The sequence below is a fragment of the Malurus melanocephalus genome, unplaced genomic scaffold (genome assembly GCF_030028575.1).
Source record: "Malurus melanocephalus ecotype Western Australia unplaced genomic scaffold, MMel_1.1 scaffold_57, whole genome shotgun sequence".
NCBI classification, from domain to species: domain Eukaryota; kingdom Metazoa; phylum Chordata; class Aves; order Passeriformes; family Maluridae; genus Malurus; species Malurus melanocephalus.
The window spans coordinates 812,949-825,484 of record NW_026623289.1 but is presented as its reverse complement, the minus strand read 5'-3'; the positions used below and the strand labels follow the sequence as shown (position 1 = coordinate 825,484).

General features: G+C 39.3%; 1 protein-coding gene across 1 annotated transcript in view; it reads left to right on the top strand.

Annotated features, from left to right (window-relative positions):
- The window catches only part of KIF26A (kinesin family member 26A), a 95,511-nt gene that overhangs the window by 61,389 nt on the left and 21,586 nt on the right, over positions 1-12,536 (top strand). The window contains exon 7 of the mRNA XM_057365686.1: positions 5,608-5,791. Coding sequence (XP_057221669.1) covers positions 5,608-5,791 — 184 coding nt within the window. The remainder of the gene's footprint in view (positions 1-5,607; positions 5,792-12,536) is intronic.

The window sequence follows — 12,536 nt, the reverse complement described above, 5'->3', positions numbered from 1 at the left end:
CTGGAGGATGTATTGTAGGACATCCGTCTATTTGTTGTCTGTTTTGATGAGTGATTAAGGAAACAATAACTGGAACTGCAGATAGGATGACAGGCTGTGACTTTCCCACTGCTTCCTTTGGAGCTGGCTGGCAGTGGGAAAAGCTTGGGAYATTGGTTGTGTGGGGGATTGATGCCTTGTTGAGCTGGAAACTGGGAAAGTTTGGCAAAGCTTTGCTTTAGGATAGGCTTGTGTCAGTGTCAGCCTGCATCCATAATTTTTCAAACTTTGCAGATGGCTCAGAATCAGGATAAAAATCACTTCCTTGATGTCTGTCAAGGTCAAACCAAAAGTCTTGAGTAAGCATACTCTTGTGTAAACTCCAAAGTTCAGGATATTTAAGGCTTGGACTGTACAMTTCTCTGGCCTTGACTCTCAGTGAGGCCTTTAAGCCTTCTCCCGTTATGAATAATGATAGTGATCTCTGAAAGATAAGRCTGGCTAATAACACTAAAACTGTTAATATTTAATGAGTCATGTTGAAATGAATGTGCAGAAGTTTTCTTTTATTTTTCTTCTCAGTGGAGCTTAATAATGGGAAGGAGGGCTCCCAGTTCTGCTTCTGACTTGTGGCAGTTTATCCATAAATGTACTGTGTCCATTAAGTCCTCTGCATTTGTATATTTATTTCTATATTTATATGTTTATATATTTAAATTATGTATTTATTTATATATATATATACAAATGAATATATTTATACTTTAATATTTTTATATAGTTGCCCATTCATAGTGTGCCCCAAAGTGTATTTCATAGCTCTCCTTCTTCTGAACATTAATAAATTTCACAAAGTTTTGAGCAAAAATTTTCCAATTTTGCATAGTTACAGAAGTTTAAAATATAATTTTCTTAGTTTTTTTGGGACAAATTACAAATTATGCCCAGAAGGAGTGCTTCAGGGATTTAAATTGTGCTGTTTACTTTCACAGCTATAATGTGCAGAACGTGTGCGGGGAGTGTAAGCTAGAAGCAGCTTGCTGTACATCAGAATATCTGAAATGTCATGCTAACAACATAGGCAGAATTTAAAATTAAAAATGGCATGGCTCTTTCAATGAGCAGGCTTTGTAGCTCCTGTTGTTGCACACTCTGTTTCCCTAGATGCTGAGCGTTATGTAATTGATCTGGCCGTGGTTTTCCTCTCTGGTCTCATCCATGCATGGCAGAAAATGTCGTAATCTGTAAATTGTGTGGGGGAAAGAGCAGGTTGGAGGCWGTCCCTTGTCATTTGATATTTGAGTGCCCCTGCATGTGCCATATATTAGTTTTATTTTCTGCCGTGGTGCCTAGCTATGAGGAAAGAACTCTCCAGAGCGTCTTAAAAGACATCTTCTATTAAAGAGGGAAAGAGTTAAGCAAAATGCAGAYAGTAGATCTCACAGCTGGAGGTAAAAGCAATATACATGGATGTCTCTCATGCTTTAATTGGAAGAGAAGCGTAAGGGTGTGGGGCTTATCTTTCCTTGTAAGAACGTTTTGTGGAAGATACTTGTGAAGGCTGAATGGGGAAAGCAAAGATAGGTGGAAAGTGTAAAACTCTGTCAATGCTGTGAAAAAACGTTTGACAAATACTCAGAGAAATAAATGACTGTAACACTTTAGTTTTGTGTGGAATTCCCTGCAGGTCACAGTGTTCCCTGTGAGGAAACAGAAGTTCATATTGGACAAGGTCAGATAGTCCATCATGTGCTGAAGATGCATGTGAGGGCCTCCTGGGCAAGATTAAATTGGAGTAAAAGAAGCAGGACAGGCAAAGGAYGTGGCACCCAGTTAGGCTCCTAAAGAAAGGGATTTGGTGTGAGCCTGAATTTTGTCTTTCTGGTCTAGACAAAAAGGGCCCAGTTTAGGGGCYCTATGTCCATGGAACAAATTCACCCTGAGAAAAGGAATTCTGGAGAAAAGACACAATTGGAAACTGAAGTGAAAATTCAGTAATGTRTTGTTGGATAAGGACTGCAGAAAGTCCAGCATTCTGGAGTGTCTCAGGATTGGCTCCATGTAAATGTATCCCCTCAGGAATTTCACTGAAGTAAGGATGTTTGTGGAGTTAGATTTTGTCTGATTTATTTGGGCCCATGTCCAGACCAGCTTGGCCTATATTTTGGCCTAATGAGTAGTTGGCAGGGATGCCCCCAAGTATACTGGTGTTTCTGCAAGAAGCAGACAGGCTTTGATGAATCYTTCTGTTGTGCTCTTTGCCTGGACCTGTCCAGGAGCCCAAGCAAAGCTGCTGCCCAGCTGGCTTTTGTTAAAGAACTGACTGCTTTTTATAGGAGCCGAGGATGACAATTTCTTGAATTCATAKTCAGAGTCTACAGTTTGATAGTGATGTGTTGTTTTGTCTAAACTGTCCTATACTTTCAAATAGATCCATACCCTTTCCCTTTTAGAAAAAAAAAACAAACCCAAAACAAGCAAAATCAAACCCAGCAAGCTGTTTGATACTGCTTGTGCAAGATGTCTGTGGTGTTCCAACTCCAGAAATAACCTTGTTTTAATGTCAGGCAAAGCCATTCTTGTATTCAAACACAGAGATGTTGTAATTAAGCTTTGTGCACTGTTACCTGACAAGAGATGCTTTTTAAGTGTGAGCCACACATATCATTATTAGAGCAGTTGGCCTGTTGCCCATCAAAGCGCTGATTATTTTCTACAACAGCTACTCCAGTTCCTCTGCTCTCAGTTTCCTGCTATCTCACATGGACATCAACAAACCCTTTGCCAAATTTCTTYGTAAAATCGTTGCCCTCCAGACTCACAGGAAGAGGATTTATCAGCACCACAGCAGTTAATTGCTTTAGGTATCATATGCCAGTGTCCTTTGAACAGTGGAGGTGCAGGAAGGTTACGCATACTGTCAAAGTGAACCAGTCTGAATGTGGTTCTGTCTTGCTGCAGAACTTAAGGCAATTAGTAATAGATCCAGTATCTTAGATCTGCTTATCAAAATGTCCTAGAAATGTGCTACTGAGCTATTTTGAGAGAGGCTGTACTTAGAAAAAGTGGCATTTTCTGTTCATTGTTTRTATGCTTTGCTTAGCTTGGCCTTTCTGGGTGCAGTTACTCACTGAGTGTTAGTGCTCAGTTAGCTGCTTGAACACACAATTCCCRAGTAAATTTGTCCTTTGTATCTCATTCTCTTTCATGCATGTTTCCCAGAGGAGCTCCTTCAGCCAGATMTGTTGCAGGAGTAATTATTTCATCAGGATTTAATGTATATCTTGATTRCACTTTGAAGACATTCTCTTGAGGAGTTTTTATAATTTCAACAAGGGATCATAGCATGTAAACAAGAAAATAAACATTATCTTTCATATTAATCAACAAGACRATTAAATAATAACCATGATTGTTAATTGGTGCTTGGAGATAGATGCTAATGACTGCCTTGAGTTCCACAATGACAGTACCAACAGGTAGAGACTCTTTTCAGCACAGTAAAGCTGTGTATAATTTAGGAGGCATTACGGTTTTAATGTGCAGCTGCAACCACAGTGAAGTTGTGTTCCTGGTGTCCCATTTCAGCATATGTTTTCATACTGAATGAAGTATTAGCAAGGGGATTTGAGATTTAGGCAGTGAAATCAGTTCTCATTGACACCAAACCCTTGAGATTCTGTRTAAACCCATGCTTGTGGTATTTTCCTTCACTGTGGGATGCAGTTCCTGCTGGTTTCAGGATGCAGTAGGAGTCAAAAGCTGCTTCTTTCCTCAGAGGCAAAACTTGTTCCTCAAAAGACAGTGGCTTTGGGCTCCCTCTGCATTTGGAACTAGAGCCTCATTTCTTCATCACACGAATCTTTGTCTTTTTCTAAACACTGTAGTGTTTATAGAGGGAGAAGGAAGCCTGTAGAGGGTCTGCATCTCTAGAAGTTGAAGTAAAAAGGTTCAGGAGTTCAAGACACAAGTTTTGGAATATAAAGAAAAGGACTGGGAATTTTGGACATCTGTATTGAGTCCTGGCTGCTGTGCTAACTAGCTGTCTAATTTTGACTCAAGTGTCAAGTTTTGCTGCTCAGACACAACCAGTTCTTTGTACTGTTGCTCATTTGAAGCCAATAGTGCTGCTGGAAGAAACCRTGCAGCCCTTCTGCTCTTGGTGTTAATTTTTATTTCTAACTTCAACAAATATAAGCAAAGAAAGAGTTTCCTTCTCTGATCAGCTTACTAAGTTGACTAAACCTGAGGCTGCCTGACAGTGATGACAAGATTTGTGGCAAGATTAGGGTTCTAGATTTACCCTTAATTCATTTTGACAGCGAAGCACTGCCTTAGTTTTTCATCGGTCTGTTGCATATAATAATTCACAGATGCTTGTGCCAGTTTGATCTTACTATAAAGTACTTGGAGCTCTTGGACTGAAAGAAGTCATTGTATAAAGATACTGAATAATTAGTTCAAAGTGACAAGCCCTTATATTGCAAGCATGGACCAGAATAGTTTGTCCTCTGAAGACCTGCTGCCATCAGTAGTGTGGTCTCAGGATGTCCACGGATGCTGGCAGAGGGACACTGATTTTGCTGGCCTAACAGTCATTCAGAATAATGCTGAAAGATAACATGTTGGATGCTTTTTTTTTTGGTGATATTTGTTGTGGGTAGATTATCTACTGACAATCTCAGGGTCAGATCACACATGATTTTTTCAGGTGGTAAAGCTCTCCTTGACTTTGAGAGAACTGAGATTTCACCCTCATTGCCATGCCCAGCTGCCCAGCATGTGCTTGCTAACATATATTTTCATTCTGCTTAACTCTGCAGCGTATTTTTTATTTTCCCATGTGGATTTTGATGTAGAGAAGAGTTTCTGTTTTTGTTTCTTSCTATATTGTTTTGTGTTGCTGTTGGGGAATAATAGAAAAAAACTGATTATGTTCCTATTTTTATTCGCAAGGAAGAATGTTACAATTTTAATTCTGTGTTCTAATTTTTTCCCCTTCTTCATCTTTTATGTTTTTAAATTCTACATTTAAAAGCAGGATCATTATCATTCAGCACATTAAAGCGTGTCTTTTTAATAGCTTTCCATGTTAATGTGAAAGAATGGAATTGGGGAGGAAAAACCAATCTGTCTTGAAGGAAATTTTCTGTTATCTAAGGATTTTCTGTGCAGGCAACAGGAGAGGATCTTGAGCTCGGCTGACTTAGAGTGTTACACTCTGCCTTGAGTAACTTGTAGAGTACAAAGAACCACTTTCATTATTTTACCACCAGCAAAGTCCATCTGGTTCTGCCAGTGATAAGGGATTATTTCAGCTTTTTATTACGTCAGTGAGATGTTAGCTTTTTAGGATTCAGATGTCAGGCTGTTGGGGGAAGGAAGGGAAAGTTAGGTTGTAACTGCAATTCTGTTGGTGGAGAAATTAATTTAATGTTTTGCCAGTAAYTTTTCTACCCATATTTTCTCTATTAGTGTCCTGATGGCTTGTCCTTATGAAGTCAGATTAGAACACAATGACTTGATTTKTTAAGCAGGCAGTGATGACAATGAGCATCTGTTTGTCTGGTTCAGATTCCTGTTAATACCTTAGTAACATTGTCCTTTCTTGCTATTACTTTTATACAGAGCAGCACAGAAGCTTAACCTGTCTTCAAAGAGGAAGAAATACCATCCACCCCTGCCACACACACACGACTTCTCTATTTATGCTACTAACTTCAGTGGCATCCTGCAGCTCTGTCCTCCCCCAGCACCACCATGCCTTCTGAGAGCTGTGTCCAAAATCAAGGACAACCCTGGCATTGGAAAGGTAACTTCGGATTTCAATATTTTAAAGCAGATTTCTAGACAAATTTCAACTGGGCTGGAAGCTTTCAGCATGGAACAGAGTTGAGTAGGCTCAAGGAAAGGGTCTTGGGGATAGAGAGACGGAGGCAAATCCATTTGAATGTGCCTGAGTGCTGTTATCTCCTGTGTTCTTTGCAAAGAGCAAAAGACAAAATTTCTTTTGACATCCAAATCCAGTGCCCATACAGGCTTCAGCAGGCAGAAATAGTCTCTGAATTGTCAGCAGGACTCAGGCACTGCTGCTATCTCTGCTCAGGTTAAGGAGAGGCAGTGAAGRGGCTTTGTTTCCCTCTGCTTCACGTGTCATTGTAAGAGAATGGAAATGGAGTAGCAATCTCGCCAACTTAGGAAATGCAGCACCTTTGAAATTGAAAAATTCGTGCTAAGTTTATCTAAAATTAATTAAAATACAACCCAATTACTTGGAGCTTTATTCATATTTATAACTGTTTAATCACCCACACAACAGAGTCTGAATACTTATTTACATAGGCTACAAGAGATTAATGTTTGAAGATAGAAKTGAAGGATGTAATGTGCACAGGAGAGCTAAAATATGCACCTAGAGTAACTATACAAATCAGCATTAACATAAAGAGTTTGTCAGCCTAAATACCTGGAGCTGACACTTGCTCACAGAGAATATTCTGTATTTCCTAACTGAGTTTGTGCTTAATGGAAAATAAAGGAGTAATTTGGGCTATTTTAAGCAGGTAGAAATTCGCACATGAAAATGTGTTAGTTTTTTTAAAATCCTGCTTTTSCAATGTCTTAGAAGAGAGGATGTARTATTAAATGATGGGGTACAGTAAACCTGGCACAGTAATTTMGACTTTCCCAGGTGGAGGAGGGTTTGCTAAGGAATGTCTTTKCTATGTGTGTGTTTTTTAACAGAACCCATTTCTTGTGCCTGCTTTTTTTTTTTCCTGTGAGACTTAGTACTGTGCCATGGCACCAGGAATAACAGGGAATATGGCATTTCTGAGGCACTTTGCCTTAGGAAGACCTTTAAAGTCTCTGTATCCTTGTGCCTGTAGCTCAATTAAACTGTCTTTGCACTTGTGTGCCTGCAGCTGTGTGTAACCAGGAGACTTCAGCCTTTTYCCTGTGCTTTGAGGGTGGCTGGTGGAGATTCCCAGCATGACTTGTACCTCRTGGGAAGCACTGGTTTATCTGGTGTCTTCAAATAGGTTCACAAAGTCTGTGATCAAGTGCATGATTGCAKAGGGCAGGAGATAATATGCCTTGGGTTGTGTGCTCTACCTACTTTCTTCACTAGTGAGCAGAGCAGAGACCTTTCCAAGGGAAAAGCTCCACCAGAGTGCCAAGGATGTGGTAGGACCCTGAGCAGGTCAGATGTGGAAAATTCTCTTTCAGCACAGGATGTATCTGTAGTATGCTAGAAATGTGGGGGGCATTTGTTTCCTGCCTGGCACACTACACCAAACATTTCTGCTCTTGGGGTCAAGAAGTTGCTGTTGGTCCTCAAAACATCTGTTATTTAGCTCTCAGCTGAAAACATTAAAAACACAGAATGACAGCATATCCTGAGTTGGAAGAAACCTGCAAGGATTAGAGAATATTGAAGATACTGTTTGTTGTGATTCTTGGGGATGGTCTGGTGCAGGCCAGGAGATCCTTGTGGGTCTCTTCCAACTCAGTATTTTCTGTGGATCTGTGCAGGTTCCAGTTGTGTCCTTCTCACCATGTACTTGTTAAGCACAGTTTGGAAGAATCCTGTGCTTTGCTGGAGAGGATAAAGCTCTCTGCTAATTGAATCCGTCCTTTAGTTCTTGAGTCAAGCTTTAGAGAATCTGAATGCTAATGGGGTGTGCTAGATGCAAGTTTTAATGCTCCTCAAGCCCAAAGTAGCTGGGCATCTCTGATCCACAGTGTAAGATATGCAGTACCTACCAAATGTCTCTTAACCCATTCCTCTTTTGCAACTTCATAAATATCAGTGTTTGCCCTCAAAAAAGCCCTCCAGCAATRCGTTTACTAAAAATTGAGTCAGCACAAATGAAATTTCATGTGTCCGAATTCCTAGAACTTGTGGTCAAAGGAGAAGTGGCGTTCCTCTGTAGGTTTTCCTTAGTACTAAAAATTCATAGTTTTTCCTTTTCTGAGCGATCCAAATAGCTTGTGGTAGCATTTAGCTCACTCTGCATTAGCACTCTCCATTATTTCCTACTCATCAGCTTCTGCTGATCAAGATTTACTCAGCTGATATCTCATGATGAGGGTGATGGGAATAAAATAATTACTTTTCTTCTTCACTGCTTTAAGTATCACAGCAATGGAAAGAGCAGTCAGTAAACACTGACAGTTGTGCTGTGCTCCTCTGTTAACATTGGTCTCTCTTCTAACAGCTTTTTACTTTACACTCTCCTRGTTATCATTTTCCTCAACCTTTTCCTGCAGCCTATCCAATAATGAATATAACTACACATATGGGACAGAATCATTGATGAATTCTGGAGTCACTTTTTCCAACCCCASTATCTGTGGCTGTGGCTGATGCTCTCTGTGGTTTGTGTGATCATTCCCATGCCAGCAGTGTCCCTCACTATTACTGTGTGGTTATAGTGGGTTAAGCAGCTGGTGGGACAGTCTTTCCCTCCCTCACCCTTGAGGAGTAGTTGTTGATGAGAATGAAAAACAGAAGTAACAAACTGGAAACCCATGAAGTGTTCAGTGAGAGCTCTGTGCCTCCCTTTATGAAAAAATGAAGAAAYGAATGATATGCTAACTGTGCCAAAATACTCTGAGTAATGCCTCAATACTACAGTGACTAATTATTATTTGTACTGACACATTCTGTGCAGTCCCATTTCTCCTGTAAGTCCACTGGAAGCTTAGAGTAAAATACATGTTGAAGATTTTACAATGGCAAATATGACTGGCTTTCTGCATTGTTTCCACAGTGGTAACTTAACAGTTTTTCCATCCACCCATACTCAGTTTTGGTTAAATATATTGTAAGTGACAAAGAAACAACGTGTAAAAATGTGATACCATTCTGGGGCCAACAGAGAAATAAGTTATTCTGAACTGGGTGATGGGACAGTTGAATCCAAGGAACTGATTGAAGGTAGCATCTGGACTCTCTTGTTTTCTTCCCTGGTGTCAAGAATTGGACAGGTCCTGTCACTGGTTTTGGGACCTTGTCTTGAACTTTTGAGCACAACACACATTTGGGGAAAGGAAGAGGCTTGAGTTCTTTTCATAAGCTGCATGACTRCAGCAAATGCAGTTACTGTGCACTGCTGGGTGAGGCAGGAATGTGCAGAGACCGTGACGGCCAGTTCTTGCACTTACACTCAGTTATTGATTATTTTATCTCAAGATCTAAATTTATTCTTAATTTCACATCATCATTTCCATGCGTATCATCCAGTTCTGCGGTGAAATTGCTACACGGCTTTTATGGTTGAATACGTTTGTTATTAGAGACTTACTTCAGCAGAGAGCCCTGACATGTCTTTYGCAATTTGTATTTATAATTTCTCACTGTTTCAAGTATTCTTCTGGAAGGTGGAAAATAAATGTCTTATTAATTTCTTTTACATTTCAGAAATATCAATTTTTCTGCTCATAATAATTTCAGCAGCGGTRTGTGGACTTGTCCTGTGATACAAATCTTTAATTAAGCCTTTAGCTTAATTTTCTTTAGTAAGATTACAAAATGTTATACACTCTCACAGGTGCTTGCAGGGGTTGTCAATACTCAGGAATACCAAGCAGGGAAAAGTTGAAAAAAAATGCAACAATTTAGAATGGTATGTCTGCTTGGGACATGTTTTACATAATCAGCAGTAATCAAACTCATACACAAAGGAAGATCCTACTGTCAATTCAAACTGGATACTGAAAGGAATTTGCTCACTACTGATAAAGGTTATGTAGCAAAATTTGTACCTTTCTCCTGAATGTGCCAAAAGCATCAGAGTCCAAACCATTTAGCTGAATCCTACTTAAAAGGCAATGATCCAGTGYAGTATGATTCTTGTAACTGAATCATTTTTGTGGTCTCTCTGGGTGTTATTAAATTTAATGTCAGAATAGTAGGAAAGACGTCTGAAAGCCATTTAATATTGTCACTGGAAAGAAGTTAGATTATGCTCAATTTCTGACATTAATGTGCTACTTAAGATAATTTATCATATTGTGGTATTAAAAAAGACATCCTTTTTACAGTGGCTGCTGTGTAGCATTCTAATGTGCTATTTTTCTTTAGCATGGTGGGAAGCCTTTTTCATGCAAAATGTTATTTTCTGGGGTTCTATTCAGCTCATTCTTTATAGTACTGCATCACTTACAACAGCAACTTTAAGTGCTTGTCTCTTCCAAGGATTCTGTCAATTTTTTTTTATGTTAGGATGACAGAATCCTCCTATGTGAGACAATTGAAGTGGAGCACTTAAGGARGGTCTGAATTTTCAGACATGTTTCTTGGGCAGGTATATGCATACCGCTCTCCATTTATGAGTTTTAGACACTTACTTTCATTTATGCTTTACCAAGCCATAGCTAAGGTACTGCTAATATGATTTACTGATCATGCAGGGTTTTCTTAAGTGYGCTGTGTGTCCCATTCACTGGTTCTTACGATGGTTTGATGACGGATAACAAATAGGTACTTAATTTTGTCATCTTTACTGCTCCTTGTTCCCTAATGACTGAAGCATTATTTCTGATATAAGTCATGTATCACAGTAAGTGCTCACCTATCCATGTAGGGAGTGCTGTATGATCCAAGGCACTTGCATCTCTGCCAAAATGCCTTGAACTACTTAAATAAAAACATAGAAAAGTGAGAAAAATATGTAAGTTCTTGTACTTTGTTTTCACCTTGAAAAAATGGAATCGTTTTCCTTTGTATTTTCTGAGAGTACAGAATCAATTTTTTAACAGAGTACAATACCGGAGAGTTTTTTAAAATTTTCTTTTTTAGGTTCTCCCAAGGGAACAAGATGGTCTGTGCTAGTGTGGCAATTTTGCATATAAATTTGCCATCCATTGGTAGTGGCAGTATATGAAAGGCTTGTAAGAACTACTCRCAGTAAACCAATTTAGCAAGGGTTATATATCTGTCAGTTACAATTAAAGCCATGAAAAATATTGGCTCTGAACTAGGACTTKCGTAATTTGATTTACACTGTAGTAGAAAAATAAGTGATTTCATTGGAAAGTTGTTTTTATTCAATGGAATGTGAATTCTTTGTAATTTCTTGGTGAGAAATCTTAATTCAGAATGGTGGGTGTGTAAACATAGTTTTTTAATTAACCTGCTGTTTTATGCCATTTTGTGAACATTGGACAAAATTAACTTGCTGGCTGCACGATGCCTGTCAAGGATGTGTGTTTCTAGGGAATATTTAGTGTCCATTCAAATTTGTTATAATGACATTTATTGCTAAAGACCAAATTGCTYGTTCATTTAGGGATTATGATACTGCTGTAATGCAGAATATGACCAGCATTTTTAAAATGGATTCCGGTATAGTGCCAACACCTTCCCAAAGTATAGATGAAGTCAGAGTTTATTTTAGAAAAAAAAGGCTTGAGCACATGTATTTTAAAATGTTACATGTGTTTAAATGCATCCCTTTTATTTTTTTCCTTCTCATCATGTCTACTATGAAACTTGACAACTATATAAGCATCAGATGCTAACAAAGCATCACTGCAAAAACATAAACATGGCACATCCATTGATTTCAAAGGAGGTACCATATGTTACAGTTATGCCTGTGCTAACATACTTGGCTGGGTCAGGATCCTRGTTTCCTCAACATTCAAAATGCCATGAAGTCTAGTCAGTACCTAGTGAATTGGTGGAGTCTTCCCTGTCTACGTGTCTGCCCCTAATTCAACTGCGTAGATTGTTTGGCACCCTCCACTGAAAGAGGAATGACCAATTTTCTGATACATATATACATATAGATATATATATAGTATTTTTGTATATATATATATAGTATTTATTGTCTAAACCATGTAGTAGAGGTCTGTGATGCTTTTAGGAAAAGAATTCAAGTCATTTGCTTCTTCGAAGTGTGAGATGGTCCTTCCCCTTTCTCTGGTCTCAGAGTTTAAATCCCATCTCTTGATTATGGGATAATAATCTATGAGAACCTGACTGTCAATCTGCTGGCTGTTTCGTCTAAAATTACGTAGGGTTGTGTCATTCTCTCTATTGATTACTGGCTCTTTTCTCTGCAAATTCAGCCTTGGACCTGATTCCTTCTGGGACAGTGAATGCCTCACTAGTCTTGGAGGAGTTTTGTGTCCTTTGATGTGTGGCTTTGCAATAGCTCCATTCAGTTCAGATCCAAAATACATGGCCTTTGTTTGATAAAATTGCTAGCTTGCCTTTGACCATCAATCTCACCTTCACCTTTCAGAGAGCTGCTTTGAATTTTGGGTTTCACAGGTTTTTGGTCTGCCTCCTGCTTTTTCTACATCTGATTTTGGCACTGATGTATGCTTGATGTTCTGCACTGTCTTGATGAGTCCTGAAGGCAGCCCATTATTTTGGAAGCCAGCCCATTATTTGGGTTGCTGTGTCTCCCCTGTCCTGTTCTCCTCAGCTCCAGCTGGTTCAGTGTGTTGAGGCGGAGATTCGGAAACCATGAACCCACACCAAGGGGTCACATGGGATTTGGGATGCTGGAGAAGGTCACAGGATGGGAACAATGACTGCC